Raw genomic sequence first — 25,032 nt, 5'->3', positions numbered from 1 at the left:
AACTTTTTCGTTTCTGTAAATGTGTCATTTAAAAAAAGTATATGAGTTTTTCATAACGTGGAAATTAAATAACTAATACTAAAATGAGATATTATATGTTTAGAACAAATATATTATTTTGAACAGATATAAAAAAAATGAAATCATTTTCCCAAAAAAATAAATAAAATTTTTTTGAATAAATAAATAATTAGTAGTGCTATCACCCTTGTTTGAAAAATCGCTAGACGCTAGTCGGACGTTCGGTATGGGCCTAGAGATTAATCGGAAAATCGGACTAAAATTGGAAATTAATCAGGAACTAGTTTTAGGGTTATTTTAATATTTTAGAAACATATTAATCTAATATAATTTTCAAAATTGCAGTAAATATATTAAAATATTTTTTTCAGACAAATTTTAATGATTTTTATTAAAAATTTATGATTTTTTTAAAAATTTGAACATTTATTGTAAAACATCACAAACTCTCAATTCAAATGATTGAATAACAAAAATAAAAAGGTTTTTTTATACTTGCAATCTAAAAATAATCGGAATTTGTAAGATTAGGCGGGAAGTAATCGGATTAGGTGGGAAGTAATCGGATTAGACGGAAAGTAATCGGGTAACTGATTTATTTAGGAGATTAGTCATTAATTGAAGTAGATACGATGAACCTAACGATTAAGTGGAGAATAATCGGGTTAGACTGGAATGTTTAGAACATGGGGTATCACATGTATCTGCCAATCATTGTCCTTTTCCTAGTTGGAAAGGAATGTTACGGTGGTCGATTTCACAATTAATAATCTGAAAAACGTTTTGAAGTGATTGATATTTTAACTTATCATGTACCTAGAAAAATCAATTTCACAATTAATATTAGAGTATACTCCTATATTCCTATCATATTAATTTGCAATCAATTTCATCTGCGATAGCATTAAAGTCATTTGGTTCAAGTGTCTGGTTTCACACATTTCCTCGTACTTTGATATTACTGGCTTTTAATAGAGGTGGTTCTTTGTGTTTGACTGGTAATACTTATAGATGAGAAGTTGAGGATAGGAAAATTAATAATTATTCTCTTTTCTACTTAAAAGTTAAAACTAACCAATCAAGTAAAAACTAGAAGAATTTATTTTCTTTTCAATTCTCCTAAAAGTAATGTAGAAAGAAGACATTTTTATAGGTCTGATGTCAAATGAGAATAAATAAAAACATTAAAATTGAGAAGAATTCTTCCTTTCTCATTTTAGTAGGAGAAAAAAAATTTCTAAAACAAAAAAAATTGCTTTGTTACAAAAAAAATATGTGGATCCAGAAGAATAAATTTTTTTTCCATATCGCATACCAGTCACAACCTCTAACTACAAATACATAGTCATACTCTTTGTATTTATCGTATGGGTAAATTGATTGAGTCCAGAGCCGACTTAACTATGGGAGTCAGCAGGCCAAAATACTTATTTTTTTACAAAAACATTCTTACGAAAAGAAAAAACTTGTAGGTAAAAAGATAACAAAAATTATAGGTAAGAGGAATCCAAAAACTTCTATTTATAGGCAAAAGAAGTCCATAAAATTTGTTTTTCCTATAACCAGAACATTAAAAAATTATAAAAGTTTATTTTTAAAAAATTAATTTTATACTTTACATGTTAATGTACCTATTTAAAAAAATTCCCTAAGGCCTATAAATTGTTTAAACCGACACTAATGAGTCGGTTGAGTTTCATAAGCTAAACATACCAAACTAAGTAATCGTTTAAAATCACAAGTTAGAAAGAAAAAAATAAAATTGGACTCTTTTAAACGTTGTTGTTATTAGTTAGATAGTGTTTGTTTTTAAATGGTTAAGTCGCAATGTATTTTTCCCAGTTTCCTCATAATATTGATTTGTCCGGAAACATTTGATGAGATTAAGTAGAAGTTGTAACCACCTAATGTAGTTAAGTAAATCAATTACTTTGTGATGAATGTGAAAGTTTGAGAGTTATGGAGGATTATGTTATATTGTATTGATCACTAGTTGTTAGTGACTTCTGACAAGCTACTACTCAAATGGCGCTCAGGGACCATTAGCATCATTTACTATTTTTCTATCTCTGCACACATGTTACGATCATTTTTGTTTTAGAATATAAGAGCATAAGCAGGTAGAGACTCATATAGTTTCTCAAAAAATACTATTTTAATATTTTTAATATAATTTATTTATTATTTTAAATTAATAATTTAAAAGAAAAAATAAAACCAATCAAATATTGTCATGTGTGAAACGAATATATAGAGATGTTTTCATATATTCTCATGTGAGAATCAATTCTCCTTTCTCACGCTTCCTTTTCATTATTTTTCTTTTTAATATTGTTGAGAGATTTGGTAAGAGACTTCTACTATTTATGCTCTAAATGTTATAATAAGGATCTAGATCTTAGAAGTTCTGATAAGTAATAATTTGAAATCAGGTCACGAATAGTTTTAATAATACTACTGACTCAAAACTGTGTATTTAGTCCGTTTTCAGAAAAGAAAACTACATACGTGACAACATTATGACTCTTTTCCAATTTTGGTTGGACTCAAAAGACCAAACACAAAACTATTTCTCATTATTACATCAGAACCAACTAGTCTCTCAAAACATGAATTACTAATGTGATTTCCTGCTCCAAAATATATCCTAGTATCCAAAAAATGAAGAATTAATATGGTTGACGGTTCAGAGTTCAGATATTAATAAAGTTTATGTTTTAAGTGTTAACATTACGTAGGAATAGGTCATTGGGTTAAATGCTTGTTAATGGTTTATTAACAAAGCGCAAAGCGCAACTACCTTTCTCACTTTACGCTAGCTTTTTCACTTACCCACAACCTAACAAATTTCTAACTAACGCAATTCATACCTTTGATGCTAACCTATGATTTGATTTAGAAACTACTATGGTAAGTGGGTACAATACATATTGGGAAAAAATTCTTATTATCAACAATATATATTGATGCTATAATTAGTTGTATCCATTTTGAGACGGAATATCCGTTCTATCAAGTATGTGTCCCAAATTTTATTTTCCAAATTAATGAGAGTTTTGGACTTTTGGTAGTATAAGAAATGAATTTATAACTCTCCTAATTTTAAACCTACATTTGTTTTTTGGCAAACTATTTTAAGGGAAATTGTTAAAAATATCCCTTTTGGTGTGCCCTTTTTCAAAAATGCCCATTTTAGATGTCCATTTTCAAAAATACCCCTTTTAAAATCTGAAATTTTTATAAAGTTTTATTAGGTTTATAAGGTACCTATGGATTGTAACTACTACTTGAAGACTCGATCCAAGTATTTATAAGGTTTTATACGATGTTTTAAAGGTTTTACAAGTTATTTTAAAGGATTTTTAAGGTTTTTCAAAGGTTTTACAAGATATTTTAAAGGTTTTTAAAGGTATTTAAAATGCATTTATAAGGTATTTATAAAGTATTTATAAGATTTTAGATACATAGAAATGTAGTTTGTGTATGTTTTAATAATATTACATACATATTTGGATAAATTTTATATTTTTAAAAGCATTTTTTATAGAGTGAATTTCTAAAATAGACCATTTAGCAATACTAATTATAATACTGGTACCATAAAAAGGAAATTTGTAGGAATGGTACACTTTTAGGTGGAAATACAATGTAGCCCCTACTTTTTCAAAATAATAACAAAAATGTCATTTGTCCATACATTTTTACGTTAGCTAGTAATATACTTTAAATCCATGTAACGGATAGGATTCTACTTCTTCCTGTCATCTCGCTTAAACATGTTCTTGCCTTTCGGTGAAGGATCCGGCTTATGTCTGACGACTACTAGCTTTTACAATGTACCATTTGTACCATTTTCCTCTATTGGGTACTAGGAAATATTGAATGGTCGGCTTCGCTTTTCGTCGAGTATCATCTGGCTTTTCTAATCGGTGATTAGCCCCGCTTATGGTTTAGTTCCAGCGTATTCTGTTTTTCCAGTCTCTTTTACGGTTACTTTTAAAACTCATTCGTTCTGTGTTGACGACAGCGTTTGTCTCTTTCCAGCTCTCGTTCTTAGTATGCGTAGACGTAGTACAAACATATCACTAACAAGAATTAAACCCAAAAGAAACAGAATTTGTTTTTATGGAAGAGACTCAGAAACTACGTCTCTGCAGGTGCAGGTCTCTGCAGTCTGCAGAATGGAAGCAGTCTCGTTCTTAGTATGCGTAGTTGTAGTTCAAAGATATTACTAACAAGAATTAAACCCAAAAGAAACATAAGTTGTTTTTATGGAAGAGACTAAGAAACTACGTCTCTACAGGTGCAGGTCTCTGCAATTTGCAGAATAGAAGCAGTTTCGTAAAATCTAAGATTTCTCTATGACTTAATTTGGGCCTCATCGTTTTCTGAGCATATGCTCGTTTGTTCAAATAATTCAAAACTGCTCTGGTCCCTGGCCTGAAAGGATGTGCGGGCTTAGGCCCAAAGTCTCTTAGTAATTCAAAAAAATGAAAAAAATGTCTCTTGCATTGTCTGTTGACTTTCAATTTAATCACGAACTTCCTTTCGTTTACAAAGCCAATATTGTTTAGAAACCTATTGTATTGTTATGGCGGAGATGGGCGCATAAAACACTCAGAATGAGACGTTTAGCCACTTAATTCAATTTTACTACTAGGAAAGTAAGTAATCACCACTAGAGTTCGATTGTATGATTAGATCTTTATTTCTAGTATGAAAGGCTGCCTTTCGTAGAAATTTTGTGTCGGCAGAACATCTGCGCATATGACATTACATATCGCTCTCCAAAAAGCCGAGATACAGCAAAGTTATAAATCAAATATATTGAACACTGCTACTAGCTCTGTCCGGGATCAAATTGCTTTAGCCTTGGCATTTCTCTCATGTATTTCTATAATACTCTATAGTTATTAGCTTATTTTTAAAGGTGGCTCTGTTAATCCAACACATTTAACGAGCACAGAAATCACACATCAAAAAAAACTGATTCAGGGCCCTAAGAGTTAGAAGTGCTTAGCAATGCTGCCGATCACACGGTCTTGAGATCTTTGCTCCATCTAATCCCAACCATAGTAACGACTAGATAATAAAGTATATGACCATTCTCTTATGTGCAAATCATCTGCACCATCTTCTTGTAGTGAAATGGCTTCAACATCTACAGCTTCCGACTTGAAGTTGCGGATGCTCAGATTTCTGACACCGAGAATATCCTTGAGAGAACCGAAGTTTGGCTCATGTAGGATCGCTTGAAGATCTCCATACGGTCTGAACTGTCCACCATTCAGTCTCAAGTGTCTCACCTTTCTTTCTGCCACGTTGTAGAAAAGAAGACTCGAGTCATGGCAAATTAACACCAGCTCACCATTCTCCATCAAACATATGGGCTTGAAACAGGTAGGGGCATCGCGAAATAGCTTGATCCAAAATAGTCGTTTCCACGACCCGTGCTCACCCCATTTCGGCATCACCCAAATCTCTAAATCCCTAGACTCAACTACCCGAGAGGCATAGATACACCCCCTCAACACTCCAACATCAACATTTTTGTTCAAATGAAAACATGAAGGTAGCTGGAATGAGCCAAAAGTTTCATGTTCAACGTCAAACTTTAGTATATATCTCGTTTTGTTCGACCTCCTACAGAGCCAATAAATTACACCATTCAAAAATATCGGACATCCATAACATATTTCCATTTCGGGAACAAATCCGATTGTTTTCCAAGATGTATCACCATCCTATATATTTCAGCAACAAGAGGCGCTTCTGTTGAAAGTTCCAATACAATCCTCAAAAGTTTGTACCGCTTACTCTCGAGACTGCAACCAAAACCAGACACAATTGGGAATCCACTTACGGGCACCTCCTCCAAAGGGTATGGTTTTGGAATCAATACGACCTCGTGAGTAACCGGGTTGCATATAGCATACTGACTTGATATTACGGACGGGCTGCATAGATACTGACTTGATATTTTCTTAGTTTCAGGTTTGTGCAAGCAAATAAACCCATAACACGAATTGACAATAGCATAACCATCTGAATTTTTTTCATCACTATCTTCAATTGACTGAGGAAGAGAAGCAGTATACTGTGTAGCTCTTGCTCTAGAACCCCAACTAGAAATTGCATCCAAATCAAGCTTGTGAAGAATCTGATAACCAACCTCATTTTCATTATTATAAGCAAGCCTATTTCCCTTAATATAAGCTCAAAGGAAAACTTGAGAATCAGCTCTGCATAATTATAGATTGAAATCAGTAGAGTTGGTCACAGAGGAGAAGTCCTTGCACACGGGTCTGAGGACACAAGCATCCTTGAAGGAGCGGAATCTTGAGAGAATGGTGGCTAGGATATATGTTGGAAGGTCTAGGATAAGATTTGATGTGTTGTCGGTTTCTGTTCTCATTTTTCCCTTCTTAGCTTTAGGAACTCCTTCCAAACCAGGTTCTTTGAAAGAATCAATCTGCCAGATACAAAGATTAAACTTACATTAGATGTGCAAGATCCAAGTACATTCCTATCTTCACTATTGGATTCAGTGGCGAATCTTTTAGCCTTCTAAATTCACTCACTGATAGTTCATTTTTTACAGTCTGAACGTAAGTATAAATGTGAATGGTGACATACCGTCTTTGATCCATCACCCGATGCATCAACTAATTTTGGTAATCCAATTGACGCATACGGATAATTCCTATCACCCATCTGAAACAATAAAAGCAATTCTCATCATAATCACATATAAAAGATATTCTCATTCAAGCAATTCTATCTTCACTATTGGATTCAGTGGCAAATCTTCTAACTTTTTTGAGTACGGAGAATATGTAAGGGTATCGATATAGCTCTGATACCATGTAAGGAAATATGTTGCTATATATTCAAAGAGAGAGTACATACTCATATATATATATATATATATACATTGAGCAGAGGGAGACTCTAGGTTATGACATATAAGAAATCTACTATAATCAACGAGAGACATGATACGATTGTATCCTTAACAGAATATACCAGGAGTAACGGCGATGCTGAAGTCTCGTTTCCTCGGAATAGCGAATCGTCGTCTGGTTAATCCGCCGATAGAGAGATAAAAGAGAGAGTGAGTGAGTAAAGGTAAAAGTGAGATTGTCTGGTTAATCCGACAATCGGCCCAAATTGTCGGGCTTATATTGGGCTTTTTGAAGTTTGGATATTTAAATTAGAGCTTACGCAGAGTACGCTATTCTCAGCGTCTATTTAATCTATGCTGGAACGCTGCGAAAGCATAACTGTAGTTTACTAAACTCGCTCATCTTAGCCTCTATATTAACTCTGCTAGAACGCTGCGGAAACGTTGGGTTTATTAAGGGTAGTTTTGGTATTTAGAAAATATTGTACCATTTCTACAATTTTCCTTTATCGGGGTACCAGTATTTTAATTAAGAGTGGAAAAAGGTCCATTTCAGATAATTTTTACTTTTTTATAAGGTTTTTAAAAAAGGGTATTTTTGAAAAGTGGCATTGAAAAAGTGGCATTTTTGCAAAAGCCCCCTATTTTAAACCTATATTTTGTTATTCAAATTAGTGAGAATTTTTGGTAGTGATCAATTACTTTGGATTTTTAAATTTTAAAACCTATTTTGTTATTATTTAGATTATCTGTTACGATGTTTTTGCTTCTTATGTTCGGGATAATTGTTTTTAGTTGGGATATGTTCGTCGCAGTATCTTCTATCCTTGGCTCTACTCCGTTTGTGGTTGTAGATCCTCTTGGCCACGACCTTTGAGCTCTTAATAATGCGATTATTGTTTTTCTCTGACTTTCCTGGTGATTTCGAGAGGTTCACTTCTTGACTTCAGTATATTTTCTTGTGTTTTCCGTGTATTAAGTTTTAGCTTCCGGGGATTTATTTGTTTTCCGGCAGTTTTATATTTCGAAAATACATCCCAAAAATGTGTTCTACCTCTGTATTTTTCCTTTATATTATATAATGAAAATCTTTCAGTAAAAAAAAAAAGATTATCTGTTCCGATCTTTACCCTGTTTTTTTGGTTATGATATGAAGCTGCTTAGCAATGAAAGTAACTTCACTATGTCTACTATTCTTGTAGGGCACTATCAATTCTTGTACTCATCTTATGTTAAGTTTCATATTTTTGTCGTCTTACGTTTCCGGAGTTCGCGAGGCTCTCTCATCGCCACTATAGTGTTTTGAATAACTAAAGTTTTTCTTTTTCAAGATCTGGAACTGAGGATCTAGGAATTTATGGGACATTTATTCAAACGTGATGATTTATTGAATTGCTTTTAGTTTTTATTTTATACTCTCTCCGTTTCAAAATATAATGCGTTTTAGCTAAAAATACGCCGATTAAGAAGATCTACTTTTAAAAGTTCAGTCAATCATAAAAGAGACTGTATAATAAAAATAATTATAAAATATTAAAGTAATATATAATTTGCATAGAAACTTGAAAACGTCTTATATTGTGAAACAAAAAATTTCTCTAAAACGTCTTATATTTTGAAACATAGGGAATATATAATAAACTATTATGTATATAGTGTGCTGATCACTTACAGTCACAACAAAGATTATTTGTATTGACTATACGAGATTACAAGTTCGAGCACATGCTTATGTCTACTTAACGGATCTTAGTACACGTGAAAGTTTACGATCTTATATTTGTCCTTTGATTCAACATTTACTTTTATATCATTAGAGGTATGGTTTCAAATTTAGTTTTAGCTACTAAACAGCCTAAAATGTGTGTGGGCAATATGGCATAAGGCCCCAAAGGTCGATAAAAATATCTCTCAACATAATTGTTTTAAAATAAAGATTCTTGGAATAAGAAGATATCATCATATCATACACTGAATAATTAAATATATTATTTCATAGTCAGATTTATTTAGAGTAATGTACTTTGTGTATAGAGTAATAAGAGCAACCACAGTCCTAAAAAAGTTTCTTAAGATTATAATGTTAAAAAGAAATATAAAAAGATGAGAGAGAACTAGAGATGTTTCTTATTTAAGGTACGTTGCTAGGCATTTTAGAAACTCTTCTTCCATTTGTCAACTTTTTAGTGGTCTATTTTATTTTAATATTAAAAATTTAATATTTAATTTATAAGAAACTCAAAAACTTATTTCAACCGTTGTGGTCGCTCTAAGAGACGTGTATATGCATCAAACCAATGATCATCATGATCAATCTTGCAACACTGAAATTATTAGTTTTTCTTTGGTACTAAAGAATACAAAAGTACTACAAATCTAGTTGACTATTCATTATTAAAATCACAAATATATACGAATGTAGTATACCTAGCCTAATAAATAATATTTCATTTAACCCAAAATTTTTAAAATAATAGACAAGAAATACAAGAACTCTTTTTCCAAATTAAAAAAAAAATAGAAATACAAGAACAAGAAAAATAAATGCAGTTTGTATTTATTTATAAATATTTATGTTCATTTAAATTATAATTTACAAAAATAAAATGATTTTTCTTCGGTCTACAAATCTTGTTTAGACAATCCGTACACCACCGGAAAGGAATCATAAAGATCTACTAAAACCCAAACTAGATAGAAAGAAAATAAATAAATTGATTTTAAAATTTTTTTTTGGTTCTATATGCTAATCGATTTTTTCTTTTACATCTTTATAAATTGTCAATCAACTAAATTGGATCGAACACTTTTAAGCCAGAAATAGAGTATGTTAGATCTGTTTTTTTTGGGAGGTCAAACTTTAAAATTTCAAATAAGAATATAAAAATATTTGCTTTTTTTAGAGATCTTTTCTTTTTGCATTATGTATAAAGGAAAGGTGTTAAAATCACATCTATTTATGATCTGGATAGTCAAATTTATTTACTATTCCATTTTTTGGTCAATGATATATGGTACCTCTTGATTTCTTTCTATTAAATGGAAAAAGTTAATTATTAGATTGATGTTACAAATAAAAAAAATAAAATTTTTTGATTTAGTCGTTGTACTATATATAATGTAAAATAAATAAATGTAGTATTAATATTAGGAGTTGATGTATATTGACACTTGGGTCCTTAGTTTGTATATATTTTCCATAAATTATTGATAAGATAGGACTAAAAACAGTATATGCTTAGGTACAAAGCCAGTGAGGTAATTCCAATTTTTATTTAAAGGAAACAGAAAAAAACTCTGGAAAACTGATAACAGTTTCCAGCTTCCCGAACGTGATTTTTGCCTGTAATCACGTACATCCATAAAGCATGTATATCAAACAGTAGAATAAGTCAAATATATTTCGAGCCCTGTGACACTTTTCCTTTCGTTGGCTGTTGGCATCTAAATATAACCCCTTCTTTCTTTTTTTTTACTGATTACAAAAAAACTTTTTACTATTGCATGTAGATACACCTCAACCCTTACGTGCCCATCTGCAACAACAAATATCATGATATTTATTATTTACCGATCCTTATGATATTTTGTTGCGGTAAATTAATTTATTTTTTATTCATGATACTATAAATAAGAAGAGAAGCATCACTTTTATTCTCCTCCATTAACAAAAGAGAGAGAACCTAAAAAGAAGAGAAAGAGAGATCGGAAATGTCGGTGACATCAACGGTGGAGGAGAACCACCAGAAAAATCCATCAACGCCGCCGGAGGAGAAGAAGAAGAGGAGATGGGTGTTTTGGGATAGAAGGTGGAGGAGATTAGATTATGTGAAATTCTCAGCTTCTTTCACTGTTCATTCTCTTGCTCTCTTGGCTCCGTTTTATTTCACTTGGTCGGCTCTTTGGGTTACGTTTTTGTTTTACACCATCGGTGGTCTTGGTATCACCGTCTCCTATCATCGGAACTTGGCTCACCGGAGTTTCAAAGTCCCTAAATGGCTTGAGTATCTCTTAGCCTATTGTGCCCTTCTCGCTATTCAGGTTCATAACCTTTTTATTTTTTAAAGATATGGAATAATAGTAGTAGATCTTTTTTTTTTTTGGACAAAAATAATAGTAGATCTTAATTTCTTGTTGTACTTTATTTTAGTATATAGATCTTATAATAAAATATATTTTTAAATAGGGAGATCCGATTGATTGGGTGAGTACTCATCGTTATCATCACCAGTTCACGGATTCGGAACGTGATCCACATAGTCCCAAGGAAGGTTTTTGGTTTAGTCATCTTCTATGGATCTATGACTCTGCCTATCTTGTTCAAAAGGTGATTTCGTTTGTTTTTTTTTTTTTTTTTTTGTGTGTGTAAATAGTCTATTTTGTTAGTAAATTGTTTTATTTGTAATTAAAATATCTAAATCTCGATTAATTAATGTAGTGTGGAAGAAGAGCAAATGTGGAGGATTTGAAGAGGCAATGGTTTTACAGGTTTCTTCAGAAAACAGTGCTATTTCACATTTTAGGATTGGGCTTCATTCTCTTCTATCTTGGTGGCATGTCCTTCGTTACTTGGGGAATGGTAATTGATATCTTTTTAAAACGTATATTGGTTATAAATTCTAGAATCAATTTTGCAATTAATATGTATGGTTGGTGTGATTCTCAGGGGGTAGGAGCAGCTTTGGAAGTGCACGTGACTTGCCTCATAAACTCACTCTGCCATATTTGGGGCACTCGAACTTGGAAGACCAATGACACTTCTCGTAATGTTTGGTATGTAAATATTAATTCTAACATTTTTGGTTTGTGTACTTGAATGGTATAATATCTTCTATGACACTTACCCTAAATACAAAAGTACACATGAATTGGAGACAGCTCATGTTCCAAAAACGCAATAATGTGGTTGAATTATATTTATATCTTTTGTTTTTGGAAGGTGGTTATCGGTATTTTCGTTTGGAGAGAGCTGGCACAACAATCATCATGCGTTCGAGTCGTCGGCTAGACAAGGACTTGAATGGTGGCAAATCGACATTTCGTGGTACATTGTTCGGTTTTTCGAGATTATCGGTTTAGCGACCGATGTGAAAGTGCCTACAGAGGCTCAACGACGTCGTATGGCTATCGTTCGTTGATGAAATTGCGAGAGAGAGAGAGGGCATAGCAAAAGGGATCTATTCTATGTAATTAGAATAATTTCTAATCCTAAAAGAGTTATTATTATTGTTTTTTTTTCTTTTCTTCTTTCTTACTATTACTTTTGAAGTTTTGGGTTAACGCAAAGGACGTTTCCGATGTGTTTTGGTGTTGGACCAAGTTGATCAAGATATTTGTCGTAATTGGTATTATAATCTTTAGTGGGAGGGCAACTAGTACGTTAATTACGGTCTTTTTATCTCTCTATGTGAGACTATTTTAATACATTCATACACTTGTCTAAAAATATCTAATCGTCGTTTACGAAAAGAAGAAAAGCAAAAAGACATAAGACTTGTTCAAAAGGAGAGATATATTGGTTGTTGGAGTTTATAGCCACATATAAATTACCCTTTTTATATAATCTATGTGACTAATTCAATATACATGAAAAATAAAATTACAAAAGAAGAAAAGCAGAGACAGAGACTTTTTCAATGCGAATATATTGGTTTTTGGAGTTCATTGGCTTTTTGTTAAAACCTAAAGTTTTGATGTACGTATGTCACTCATCATCACTGGTTTTACATTGAAGTCGGCACTATTTTGGATTGAAGTCGGTACTCTTTCTTAACTGTTGGGTTTTCTTTAAAAAATGGCACACAAGTTTATATATGCTACTCGGATTTCTTGAAAAAAGGAAATATGATTTTACCGTTGGATTTTATTCTTGGCGAATAGTATTTATTTTGAAATGGGTGGTCTTAGAACCAAAATAAAAATAAAAAAAATGAAGGAAAAAAAAAAAAAAACTAAAATGTATTCTATTCGAAAATTCGAATTTGGAAAGTAGGTTAGGTTATTTATTAAAGTTCTTATTAGTGACAGTGACCAACTTGATTCTCTTCCTCGACGATCAAATCCTACTAGCTAATCATCAACTATCGTCAAGTCAATCAACAAGGTAAAAAAATAGAACTCTTGTTTTGGCTTTGGAGAATTTAAAAATAGACTAGCCCAATAAATCTCAGTTGTTAATCCTTTTTTTCTAGTGTGGTTACCGCAGATTTACCTTAGTTACGAAGATTACAACGGTATGAACAAAAACTATTTGAATAACAAGCTACAAATTATATACACTCCACCTAAATTTCTTATAACAATAACGATCGAAGTACGAGTTTGGTAATTCCTTGAATTCAGCCGAAATCTAACTGCGGTGTTGAACACAACTTGTTTAAAATTTGAGTAGAAAAATTAGAAGTTTTACAACAAAAGTTAATAAGAAAAACCTTTTTTCTTTGGTTTTGTTTTTTGTACTTTTTTTTTTAAAAGGTCCAAGTCAAAGGGTGCACACTCATTTGTGGACTACAAATGCAAACCAAAGGTTTACCTCAGAAAAAGCCTAAGCTTATAGGTTAGAAATCATCCTTTGCTTTTCGGATGATACCTAAAGCTTCTGCTTCATCTGCGGTCTCTGGAATGCGTAAAGCCCGACGAATATCTGTATTTGAACTGCGGAGGAAGGGGTTACAAGCTTTCTCCATCTTTAGTGTTGTCGGAATCTGAAGTTTGGCAAAGATACACAAGTTAACCAGCAAAATTGAGCAGTGCATAAGGATCATTGGTGATGAATCTTTTTTTTACCGTAGGTAATTTCTTGCTACGGAGCTCTGCAACATGAGCTGCATAAGACTGGAGTATTTCGTTGTTTGGCTCTAGAGACAACGCAAACTTGGAATTACTCTGCACACCCAAATCAAATTATAGTCATTTGAAACCATCTCTTTTAGTAAAAAGCTTTTCAACAACACTAGAATACCAAAATATAACAGACCAGTGTATATTCATGACCACAGTATATGCTGGTGTCATCTGGTAAAGAGATGATCTTTTGGAGAGAAGCAAGCATCTGCAGAACATGTGCAGAGGATTTTTAAAAAATACATGAATTGATTCTGAGAGGTTCGTTCCAAAGGTAATGTACTTAAGCAGAAACATAGACAGAGATATGTGGTGTTTACCTGCTTAGGAGTACCTTCAAAGAGTTTACCACATGATAAGCTAAACAAAGTGTCCCCGGTGAAGATAGCTCGTGATCCTGGAAAGTATAAGCTGATATGGCCTGCAAGTAGAATGTAGATGATAAGAGACAAAGAGTAAAACGTGGGACAACAAGGCTTAAGAGGTATATAACTTGGATGGTTTTCATTTGCACAACAGAAACCGTCAAAACCTCATATATGTTGGCCATATGCATATCTAATTTGAAGAAGAGACGAACAAGACTCAGGTTATATAATTTATAATAGAACTCTCATGTTTCCTCAATACAATGCAGGTACAAACTTAATCCAGGGATTATTCGAGAGAAACTCCAACTTTTCCAGAGACCCTTTACTCACCAAAATTCCCCATAATCCACAAGTCTGTTGAAAACTATTCAAACTCCTGTACGCTTACATGTCCACTTGACTTTTTTGAGCAAGAGATACAACTCTATCCACTGTGACGAGTTAAGAGTTACGACCACATAAGGAGTATACAGTATCTATTTCAACACAGTCTCTAATCTGTATGGAAATCCACCCTTACTAAACCAAATCTACAGTCTCAGCTTAATCTCATACGTTATTTAGATATAATGAAGACACTAAACATAGGCTGAAATAATCGAATCTCGAACTACTTGAAAGTGGGAGTTTTTAGCTAAGCAAAGGCTTAATTGGAATGCAAGAACATGCAGGGAATAAAATAACATTCAAAGCTTCAAAAGTTGATATGAGAATTATAAACAACCTTTTGTGTGGCCAGGAGTATCCATAACATGGACTTCATGGCCAGCAAACATCCATTTGTCACCATCCTTCAAGGCTATATCAATTCCAGGAATCCGGTCTTTATCCATAGCTGAGCCAATCACCTGCATTCCAAAGATGTAACCTTCGATTATCCCAACATTTATTTCCACAAAAATGGTATCACTGCACATAAAGAGAAGTTTAAATTTTCCTACCTTGGCCCCGTACCTGTCTTTTAATTCCAAATTCCCACCAGTGTGATCATAATGATGATGCGTATTCAATATATAAGTAAGATTTCGACCACTCCTCTTCAACGAATCGATAACAGGTTCAGCTTCAGAAGGGTCAACCACCCCAACTGTACCAGTATCCTCGTCATGCAAGATATAAGCATAGTTGTCCTTAAGACAAGGCACCTGAAAAGAAAAAACACCTGGGAATCATTTTCATTACATGATGACCTACTACAAATCTACGGACCAAAACAAGTAAGTATTGTGAGAAAAATGGTGTTAGGAGATTCCCACAGCACACACACCAGTTCAATTTGCAGTGAGGAGACATTGGAGACACTGCAGAATTTTGACACTCGGATAGATTTACCAGCACCACGCAAAGTCCTAAGAGGTGAAGAGACCAGCTTCATCACTCTGCACACAAGACCCTTTCTGAGGTTAAGCTGTCTCACACATGGCTGGCTTGATAGCTTCTGAAAGCAATACGATCATCAAGAATTAACCATCAAAAAGGTCAGATTTTCTCTTGTCATGAATCAAATACAAAAATTCAGAACATCACAAGGATAGATTTTACCCAAACACAAAGAATCACAAGAACCTACAAGGAAAGAAAACAAACCCTAGAACATCGAAAGAAGGAGATAGCAGAAGAAGCTTTTGAGATGGTTTGCATATCTCTATCGATCGATCTTCAAAGAGAATTCGAAGAATTTCTCTCGCGTCTCTCAATCTCTCGGAGAATTCTCTCTTGGATCTAAACGATCTTCCAAGAGAATTGACGCAGAAAGCGCGTCAGAGAAAAGCCGTACAGAGTCTGAGAGACAGAGAGAGAGAGAGAGAGCATTGTGCGCTCATCACACAAATTTGTTATACAACTACCTAAACCGGAACGAACCGGACTGGGACGTATCGTACCGAGTACTAAACCAAAACATTAAACAGCGAGGCATGCTCTCTGTCTCTGGTTTTAGGTAAAGACGTGTTTTCACGACTATTAAAAATGGATCCAATTTTCTAAATAAACTAAACTAGATAGAGTGTTGTGCTTAAACTACAAGATTTGATCATATTATTAAACTTTGCATTTACTCTCCAAAGCATCTTTGTGTGTTTGCCGACAAAAGGTACTTTTCATGTAATTTTAAAATTTCTAATTGACTTGATGATGTACAATTGTTACATTTACCTGATTTTACTATAGAAAGCATTGTCAGGGACGAATTCAAGGCAAAAAAAAACATTTATTCCTTATAAGCGATTCTATAATCAATGTGTTGAAATAAATTACAAAATGAATCATGCTTTATATTAAAAAAAAAAAAACATGAATTCACATGATTCACGACATGACGCGAGCATATATGTATGTATTTAAACTTGTTTTCTTAATTGTCCTAAATGTGTTTCGTTTGGTGGACCAATATAAAATCTTAGTCCATTTGATTTGTTTTATATTGGGTGCCACGGTAACATACGCGTACGTAGGCATCAACACTTGTCGTTAGCTGACTGAAACACAAGGCTTGAATTTAATGCGCCTTGTTTAAGCATTATTTATCTAGTAATTTATGGTTTTATTATCATGTTGAACAACAAAAAATGGTTTTGTTCTATACAAGTCGATAATGTTGTGGATCGATATATACTCATTCTTCAGAGTCACCGGCCGGTAAAACTTTAACCGTAAAAGTGCTATGGTATCTAGGAACAGGGAATACAGGATCGGCCAGATAAACCGGAATTGTGATCTCTCATGTGAATAAGAACTCGTGGTGTATAACTTGTTTGATTAATTCCAATATTGTGTTTGTTGTTCAAGACTTCAAGCCGAGTTTCCTCCCAAATAAAAGTCAAATCTCATGAAAATCCTAAGAGGCCAAAATTCGCGAGTCAAACAAACAAACAAACCCTGATGTTTATCTATAAACAAACACACATTTTTAAGTTATAATTAACCCAATTAAATATAAAAGGAAAAAGAAAAATCAACCTAATTTTCACTTCGAAAACTTGATGATGGATCGATTATTGAAGGGATCCGGTTCGTTTTCTACCCGGTCATTTGCATAATCTCTAATCTCCACCTTCTTGAGTTATTTACTTTATGCTCCTAATAAAATTAAGTGAAACACACCTGATATATTTATGAAAGTTAAATGTATATTTGTGTTATAACTCATCTATAGCATAAAATAAAGGCGACTTTCAAGTTTCGTTTATATTATACACGTTGTCTTTACCATATTGATATATTTTAATCGGTACTTTTCGTTTTATGTTTAATGCAAACGTAAACAAATAACCATTAAACTTATTTTAAACATGAAATTAGTTACTTAATTATTTCATTATTACTTACCGAGTTTGAATGTAGCTAATTTATTTGGAACTTTGATTTGCTAGTCTACATGTTTTATAAACTTTGATAAATCAATCCTTTGAAAATTTTGATGGATTTGCATAGACTTTGTAGTATTTTTTTTACCAATGCATGTGATAATAGATTATGTATTGCCAACTATGTCACCAACCAACGATACAACAAAATGATACCAAAGTGGACTATATACAATACATATGGTACGGACTACGGAGCAATAAAAATGGCGGCATAGTTGTAAAGTTGTAGAAACTCAAACCAAGAGTGACGATATATTTATCATTACACCAAATATTTATCCTACAAAGTATAAACATATTACAGCGATTAAATAACTCGACAAAAATAATACCTCCACAATATTAGTGAAATTTTAGATATGAAAACTAGAGTACATTTTTCATCAAGATATTTTTTGACGCATGTTTTTATCTTTACTTTTAGCATTATTTTATAGTAAGATCTCTAGTATAGTACTAATTAAGTATTAGGGTTACCATATTATATTAACAATGGTATCTTTTAGAATAAAGTTTCACCAAAAGCTAATCCAACTTATAAAAAAAACGAAACCCTTACTTTTTTTTTTGGTAGGATCGAAACCCTTACTTTTGTAAAAGATGAGATGTTTTTAAGTTGAGCGTCTAAAATATCTTTCGAATTCGCAAAAGAGCTTCGATTTCCACACTTTGTCACGAAAAGAGAAATTTGCATCTGACTATACGGAACAAAAATGAAAGCAATCTGAACCAGAATTCGGTTTAGAGTGAGGCAGCTAGGGCCAGGTCTTGTATATTTTTAGCAAAAGCCTATATGGACTTGGACAAACCGTGTCTAGTGAATTTTCTATTACAAAATCCTACAAATTTGGTTCAAAATGTTGAAAACGAATTCTTTCGTAGTAAAGTCAAAGTCAAAGTTCATATATGTGTGTGTATACATAAACATAAGATAGTGAGACCAAACTAGCCCAAAGTCAAACAATGACATCTCAAAAACCCTATATATATGAGTCATTATCGAATTTATTACACATACAAAACAAAAAAGGCCCTACACTCACCAATAGAAAGCTCATTTTTGTTTTTGTTTCTCATTCGAAAAAATAAAATTCTAAGCATGATGAAGAAACAATTGGTGGTCGTAGTTATGTTAGTTGTTATGTTCGTTGTTTTCTTGGACGCTACGCAAGTTGAAGCCATGAGGCCTTTCCCGGAGACCGTAGATGAGATCCGGCTTCTGTTTCAGGCGTTGCAAAGAGGTCCGGTCCGTGGTTCTGGTCGGAACGGTTGCACCAATATTCCTCGCGGTTCAGGCAGATGCCATAACTGAGCTGTCACACGAATCTTCATCTTCATTTCATCATTCTTTGATCCCATTTTTTCTCACATTTGTGTGTTACGTACATAATTACATTTACGTAATTATACGATATCTTTAGACTTCGAGTCTTCTTCATGTAATTGAATTGTAATCAACGGAAACTTAATTAGTTTATTAGCGTGTTTACTCAATACAAACATGTTTTCTTTTTGCTATACTAGCTAGTTGGTCAAGAAAATGGCATTTTTAGAAACAAATGTAATAATCAAAAAAAAAAATCGTTTTAACCAAAAAGCTTTATTGGACTTTTCGGCTTGGAAAAGGTAGACAATACAGTGAATAATTAAAGTATTTGACTTATAATTTTACCTGAAAAAAATCACATAACACAGCAACATGCGCTTTATATACAGCGTCTGAAGAGAAAAGACGTTCTCATGGCAATGTATTCCCACTTACACGATTACACCGTTCTGTAGCTGGAGGTTTTTCCCTCCGACCTCTCTTCTTAATGCAATTTCACTAAAGGGCAGACATTGACGGCAATAAAACCAACGCCCCTTTATGTTTCCTACTTCACGGTAAAATATGAGTCCGACATGTTTTGGTCGGGGATCTACGTGCACGAGATACCGAGATTTCATCAACGTTTCTGTGAAAACAAAACCTGCATTGATGTGTGAACCTTGGGATAATTAGTTTTATCAGTAGCAGTAACAGCAACATTGTAAGCTTGTTGACGATGCAAAGATGCTAACGCAATGAACTTGAATCTATTACGCTTTTGAATCAGAAGTTTTACTCATAGTCCTAAATTCATGATCCTATACTGCAATGCTCAAAAGCAAGCAGGAAGGAGTATGCAACACATCTTCGAAGTGAGGCTGTGATGCATGAAAATCGTAGTCTTGTACAGCTGTACGATGTAAGAGAGCTAGAAACAGAGCATGTAAGGCGTATCTACCTGTGTGAAACTGCCTATGTTCTGTAGCCAAGCATTAAATGCTTGTAATAACGACCCCGGATGATTCTCTGCCACCAATATTTGGTTGAGCTCCAGTAACTCATTTGCATACGCTCTTGGATGAGCCTGTAATGCGAATCATGAGCGTGAGTGAGGACTGGAAAAAAAATAGAGATTTCAAAGAGCAGATCCATGGGAGAAGGGAAATTTTTTTGCTGACCATCTAACAAGGCATCTTTTAATGCCTTGAGATATTGGCCGGAAGAAAGATGGATCTCGCTGAGTATACAGTATCCCAACCTGAAAAAGAATTAACCGTTTTTAGTAAAATGGGTCCCGAAATTAGTGTCTACTGATCAAGAAAAGGTAGAAATTTTTACCTCAACCAATGCCATAGCAGAAGGGTCTTCAAAGATCTCAAGGCTATAGTCACCCAAATAATTTACCTACAGAACCATTGATGCTTATACACTATCAGTGATGCTATAAACATTTGTTTCATGTCTGACAAGGTAAAATGAACAAACTTTGGCTTTATTTCTATTAAGGGTCTAGAAGAGTAGGTACCGCGAATTCTGTATTGACAAGAGCTTGAACAAAATCCATCAGCTGAATTTTAGCCCACTCAGAGTTAAGAGTAGGATCCTCAGTTTGCGGAGGATGCCTCCATGGAGCACCAAAATGTAATTTTTCATACGGAATGCTTCCTTTTCGTACATCAGTGGCATACCGTTGAAGCCGCAACAAAGCTTTGTCCATTGCAGGATTAACCACAGCAACCTATCCAAGAAAACAGATATTAAAAATTAACGGTGAATTTCGTGCGTAATTTGAAAGCAATTGCAAGCAATCAGTTTAAATGAGCTTACTTGTAAATATGCCAAGTATGCATCCACAATATCTTCAAATGTACCTGCTTTACTCCCCATCAAACTGATAAAACACAACGACTTTAGGTCACATTTGAAAAACGAAAAAGTAGAGGGTTGACACATTTTGAGGACGAAGAAACCCATGAAGGACAAAAGGAAAAGAAAGTGCTAAGATTAGAGCATACGAAAGAGCAGGAAACCATTACCTTTGGTAATGATTACTTTGTTTAAGCGCATAAAGCTCGAATAGATGCCGAGAATTGGCACCAAGAACATCAGCAATGATAGTCCACTACAATTCCAACATTGGGTTAAACCTCTAGTATTATATACAGCATCACACTTTAAAAAAAGAATAACCAGAATTTTAGCAGAATAGATCATTCAACCATTCTGGTTTGATGTTGTTATGTTTTAGAGTTGTCACACATATTTTGGTTTCATTAAACAAGCAGTGCCATTACCTACAGCATTTTTCTCACCTCCGAAGCACTGAAGTAATCAGGAACCATGTGTAATTTTGCTTCTTGAGGATTCCATCCAAATGTCTACAAATGAAACAAAGCCAAAGTGCATCGTTAGAAAGGTAGAATGAAGAAAGATAAGAAATTGAACTCTCATGTTAATATAATGAAGGTGAGATTGGGAAAATCTACATTATAAATCAAATTACCAATACATGCTCACACAAATACACATAGAATCAATAGTTTAATTAGATGTGTACATGTAGCTTCTATACCTCACGAGAGATGAAAATGTCTGGAAACCCGTAGTCAACAAAGGCTTGATATGAGTAGTAGCTGTCATGATTCAAAATGATTAAACATCAGAGAAAATGATTAAAAAAAGTTTCAGAAGACATTTCTGTAACTAAGAGCCAAGTTCAGAATGGAAAATGACTATTCAGACTTTCGGTAACTAAATGACATACTACAAAGTGATACAAGTCAGAAACCAGTTTCCCCTCTAGTGTTGAGAAATTGAAACTTAAAGGGCTAGCTTAAGAGACCAAGCAATCATCAGATACTAGCAACAGCCTGTCCTTACTAAACACAAAAAGGCTAACAAAAAACAGGACCAACCTATCTGAAGTCACGAATAGGACAGGTAGACAGCGCTCATTCGCACTTAAAGCTATTATTCTCCATATAAGATTGTCATGGTACATTGACGCTGAGACTGTTGAATCATCAGTCTGAATAGCCCTCTTCAAGATTTCAATGTTGTTTAAGACCAGCTTAGGCTGTCAAACGAAACAAGAAATAGAGACAAACAAAAATAAGTCAGCTACTTAACAATCAGAAAGTAACATCAATAGTTGGCAAAATGTTTCCAGATGATACAGCCACTGTTTACTACTCATAAGATCAAAGATTCAGTGACCTAAGAAAAAATGAAGTACTTATCTTACTTATTCCATTACCTGGAAGAAACCAATCTCTGCAGCTTGTGATAACAACTCAAGCATTAGCAACGGCCAATCAGTACAAGAATTCGCTAATGTTCTCGAAAACCCGTTAGTTCGATTAAGATGGGCAATGGCATTGGCTTTCCAACCCTGGTGCACCTTTATAACCTCTTTAGCCAATCTTAACGCAAAAGCAGTCTCTCTATAATACGAAGCCTCTTCTACAGACAAGCTATTACCTTTCTCTTCCAATTCAAGCAACCCATCAATCTCATCGGCATTTTGTCGAACAGATAGCGCATACACTGCCCGTTCCCAGAGAAATGAAACGGAGACTTTCTCTGGAACGGCAATGTTATAACCCTCAAGTATACGACGAAGTGCAGTATTAAGACCATACCATTTGTTCATAGTAGTGAAAATCTGCTGCGAGCTTAAACTCCCAAGTTTGATAGCTTTGTGACTCATAGATTCAAGACAATTCTCGAGCTGGGTTTTGCAATTGGACAACAATGGTGGGTCAACACTGGTCCAAGACGTCCATGGATATGATTGGTGGTGATCTGGATGGTGTTCCGTTATCGATTGCGCAAAATCTACATAGCCAGCGAGATGTGGCCCTTTGTTCCAATCTCCGAGTAGACCTAACAAAAACGAGATCAGAACGAATCAAAGGTACGATCTTTTGTACTAAATTGGGAAAATTTAGGGTTTAAAAGAGAAGATTTTACGGTTGAGAATGAGAGTGGTTTTGCCGACGCCACGAGGACCATGGAGGATGAGAGGCTGAGGAACACGGTGGCGTTGGACATGGTTGTTGAGAACTGTTTCTAGAAGTGGCCTTGGAATTATCTTCCAAGGTTTATTCACCATTTCTCTGCTTCTCCACCTTCTTCTTGAGCTCGATCAGTGTATGGGTTTAAGGACACTCCCAAATCTCAGGGGAAATGTTGAATCAAAACCATTGGAGGGTTTAAGCGTTTAAGGATCTCGGCAACGATGAGCAAATTTCAAATCGAACCAATCTCAACCGGTTTTTACAATCTCAACCGGTTCAGTTTCAAATCAAACATAACCAGTAATATTACACAAATTGTTAAACAAACTTTCAAATAATTTCTGAATTAAGAAATTTTATAAGATAATGATACATGTATTTGCTTTCGGAGCTATGTTACAATTTACAAGAACAACAGTTAAAGCATAATTTATCGTATACAACAAAAAAATGAATAAAAAAATATTCCACACATAGCCCAAATTTGGGCATTGGGATCAAGCTTGAAGCTTCACGAGAGGGATCATCCGTGGCACGAACCCGAGCCTCTGGGGATGTTAGAGCAACCATTAGGACCAGAACCAGGGACCGTACCCTTCTGCAACGACTCGAACACGATCTCACTATCAAAGGTGGTTCGTAACAGCCTCGTGGCTCCTACTTGTGTGGAGTCCAAGAAAATCACAAAAATGGCAAGCAAAATCACTCCAAAGATCACTTGTTTCTTCATCATCATCACTTAACTTTGTAGTCTCTCTTGAACTTAAAGAAAGTTCAATTTGTTTCTTTCTTTGTACTAAAAAGTATATGTGGTAATGTCGTTTGCTCTTTTTGGATCGCCTGAGTATGAGTTATATATATAAAAATGGGTTTACTTGGATTCGTATGGATTGACTTTTACTTGGAAAGAATTGGTTTTCGACATTTGAAGTAGATAATACATATTGAGACTGATCAAACAAGTTAACACATAACACGGTTTTGTCTTGGACCCCAAGATTTATTGCTCAGGGCGAAGAAGATCACGCGTCTCACGAAATTTTCAAGCAAATTAGGAGGAAAAGACATCCGGAATGTTATTACGGTTCAAGTTGGTTAGTGTATTTCCAGTTTGGTTTTCTAAAAATGATTGTCAATTTGACATTTTTGCTATGTGGGATTTTTCTTTTTCTTTTTCTATATCAATGTTACGTATTTATATAATTTTCAGTAAAATTTGACGGAGGATATAATGTTATAGTAGTAGTAGAGAAAAATCGAAAAACTAAAAGAAAAAATTGAAACAACCAAAACAAAACAAAGAAAGCATAAAAGAAGCCCAACTAGCGGAATCCAAAAAGAAACTTCGATTTTGAATTGCGAATCTCGAATATTTGCGTGATTGCCTCAGATCCAAAGAACTCGAATCCTCATCGTCGTTGCCATGAGCAATTCTTATCCTAAAACAGGTCTCAAACCTCAGGAAAAGGCGTTTAATTACCGCTTTTTCGAAAACTAACACAAAAACACGTCAGATTTAATTTAGCATCGTAGCTCTTACGTGGTCAAAATTCTGATTTTTGTTCTAATGTAAACTATCAAGTTAGACGAATACGACCACCATGGCATTTTCAGTGTATTTGGAGGAATTTCATAGCGACAAGGAAGAATTCTCAACCTTTTCTTTATCTTTAATTTTTCGTAGTGCTAATGTAAAAGCGGATAATCTGACACGAAAAATTCGTACAGAACCGATTCATATCACATATGTAAACAACATTCCTCAGGAACGAGTCTCTTGAGTGTTAATTAATTTTGGATGACAAAAGACCACCATGATTCAATCGTTCGGCGGATCCTACGAACTCATCTATGATTTGTTGATTTTTTTGTTACTATATTTCAATATATTTTCTACCAATGCTATTTTTTTTTCTTTTTTCAATTCCCTTTTTTTCTTCATTTTTTTTTGTCTTCTTCTTTTTTCAATTCCCTATTGTCATTTTATGGCCATAATTTTATGTTCACATAACCTTTTTTTTTTGCCTCAAAAATATAAAACAACAAGTGATAGTAATCATATAGTATTATATTTTTTTAATTATAAACATATTGCATAACGGACGGTGCACATTATTGATTATTTTTTTTTGTCGTCTAGATTTATTATTAATTGCAAATTATGAGAACTGTGAACGGCTATAATTGTACATCGCTG

The 25,032-nt window shown here is 33.9% G+C and overlaps 5 protein-coding genes across 8 annotated transcripts; 2 read left to right on the top strand and 3 right to left on the bottom strand.

Annotated features, from left to right (window-relative positions):
* Nucleotides 1-10,163: 10,163 nt before the first annotated feature.
* On the top strand, nt 10,164-12,371 carry LOC9315390 (delta-9 acyl-lipid desaturase 2). The gene is made up of 5 exons (XM_021027886.1): nt 10,164-10,966; nt 11,112-11,252; nt 11,364-11,504; nt 11,592-11,698; nt 11,865-12,371. The coding sequence occupies exons 1-5, from the start codon at nt 10,637-10,639 to the stop codon at nt 12,061-12,063; spliced, it is 918 nt and encodes a 305-aa protein (XP_020883545.1). The 5' UTR covers nt 10,164-10,636; the 3' UTR covers nt 12,064-12,371.
* Nucleotides 12,372-13,199: 828 nt separating this feature from the next.
* LOC9317238 (hydroxyacylglutathione hydrolase 2, mitochondrial) lies at nt 13,200-15,960 on the bottom strand. Of its 2 annotated transcripts, none has more exons than XM_021027885.1 (8): nt 15,727-15,960; nt 15,407-15,574; nt 15,081-15,284; nt 14,864-14,987; nt 14,089-14,189; nt 13,902-13,976; nt 13,712-13,810; nt 13,200-13,629 (listed from the first exon to the last, which is right to left on the bottom strand). In XM_021027885.1, exons 1-8 carry the CDS (start codon nt 15,778-15,780, stop codon nt 13,483-13,485), a joined length of 972 nt encoding a protein of 323 aa, XP_020883544.1. In that variant the 5' UTR covers nt 15,781-15,960; the 3' UTR covers nt 13,200-13,482. The 2 variants fall into 2 exon arrangements, with proteins under 2 accessions (XP_020883544.1, XP_002879322.1); XM_002879276.2 differs by having other exon boundaries at nt 15,407-15,577; nt 15,727-15,959.
* Nucleotides 15,961-18,239: 2,279 nt separating this feature from the next.
* Nucleotides 18,240-19,075, top strand: LOC9315389. Its single transcript, XM_021030023.1, has one exon. It carries the CDS (start codon nt 18,496-18,498, stop codon nt 18,817-18,819), a length of 324 nt encoding a protein of 107 aa, XP_020885682.1. The 5' UTR covers nt 18,240-18,495; the 3' UTR covers nt 18,820-19,075.
* Nucleotides 19,076-19,088: 13 nt separating this feature from the next.
* Nucleotides 19,089-23,071, bottom strand: LOC9315388. 3 transcript variants are annotated; one of them, XM_021030020.1, is made up of 12 exons: nt 22,789-23,071; nt 22,073-22,701; nt 21,732-21,892; nt 21,389-21,449; nt 21,129-21,194; nt 20,853-20,938; nt 20,644-20,707; nt 20,342-20,554; nt 20,155-20,220; nt 19,995-20,074; nt 19,775-19,900; nt 19,089-19,477 (listed from the first exon to the last, which is right to left on the bottom strand). In XM_021030020.1, the coding sequence occupies exons 1-11, from the start codon at nt 22,928-22,930 to the stop codon at nt 19,789-19,791; spliced, it is 1,680 nt and encodes a 559-aa protein (XP_020885679.1). In that variant the 5' UTR covers nt 22,931-23,071; the 3' UTR covers nt 19,089-19,477; nt 19,775-19,788. The 3 variants fall into 3 exon arrangements, with proteins under 3 accessions (XP_020885679.1, XP_020885680.1, XP_020885681.1); XM_021030021.1 differs by having other exon boundaries at nt 19,151-19,495; XM_021030022.1 differs by having other exon boundaries at nt 19,151-19,462.
* Nucleotides 23,072-23,227: 156 nt separating this feature from the next.
* Nucleotides 23,228-23,937, bottom strand: LOC9317237. The gene has a single exon (XM_002879274.2). The coding sequence runs from the start codon at nt 23,569-23,571 to the stop codon at nt 23,359-23,361; it is 213 nt and encodes a 70-aa protein (XP_002879320.2). The 5' UTR covers nt 23,572-23,937; the 3' UTR covers nt 23,228-23,358.
* Between the last annotated feature and the right edge of the window lie 1,095 nt (nt 23,938-25,032).

The sequence above is a fragment of the Arabidopsis lyrata genome (assembly GCF_000004255.2).
Source record: "Arabidopsis lyrata subsp. lyrata unplaced genomic scaffold ARALYscaffold_4, whole genome shotgun sequence".
Classification (NCBI taxonomy): domain Eukaryota; kingdom Viridiplantae; phylum Streptophyta; class Magnoliopsida; order Brassicales; family Brassicaceae; genus Arabidopsis; species Arabidopsis lyrata.
Note: the sequence above shows the minus strand (reverse complement) of the source record. Positions and strands in the feature narration are given on the sequence as shown.

Excerpts from the sequence above, each read along its gene's own strand:
- LOC9315390 (XM_021027886.1), top strand. The coding sequence starts at position 10,637 with ATGTCGGTGACATCAACGGTGGAGGAGAACCACCAGAAAAATCCATCA. Across the intron at positions 11,505-11,591 it reads CCTTCGTTACTTGGGGAATG|GGGGTAGGAGCAGCTTTGGA; the intron begins GTAATTGATATC and ends TGTGATTCTCAG. Across the intron at positions 11,699-11,864 it reads GACACTTCTCGTAATGTTTG|GTGGTTATCGGTATTTTCGT; the intron begins GTATGTAAATAT and ends TGTTTTTGGAAG.
- LOC9317237 (XM_002879274.2), bottom strand. The coding sequence starts at position 23,571 with ATGATGATGAAGAAACAAGTGATCTTTGGAGTGATTTTGCTTGCCATT.
- LOC9315388 (XM_021030020.1), bottom strand. The coding sequence starts at position 22,930 with ATGGTGAATAAACCTTGGAAGATAATTCCAAGGCCACTTCTAGAAACA. Across the intron at positions 22,702-22,788 it reads AACCACTCTCATTCTCAACC|GTCTACTCGGAGATTGGAAC; the intron begins GTAAAATCTTCT and ends CGTTTTTGTTAG. Across the intron at positions 21,893-22,072 it reads CAGAGATTGGTTTCTTCCAG|CCTAAGCTGGTCTTAAACAA; the intron begins GTAATGGAATAA and ends TTCGTTTGACAG.
- LOC9317238 (XM_002879276.2), bottom strand. The coding sequence starts at position 15,780 with ATGCAAACCATCTCAAAAGCTTCTTCTGCTATCTCCTTCTTTCGATGT. Across the intron at positions 15,285-15,406 it reads CCTCACTGCAAATTGAACTG|GTGCCTTGTCTTAAGGACAA; the intron begins GTGTGTGTGCTG and ends TTTTCTTTTCAG. Across the intron at positions 13,811-13,901 it reads GTGGTCATGAATATACACTG|AGTAATTCCAAGTTTGCGTT; the intron begins GTCTGTTATATT and ends TTGGGTGTGCAG.
- LOC9315389 (XM_021030023.1), top strand. The coding sequence starts at position 18,496 with ATGAGTCATTATCGAATTTATTACACATACAAAACAAAAAAGGCCCTA.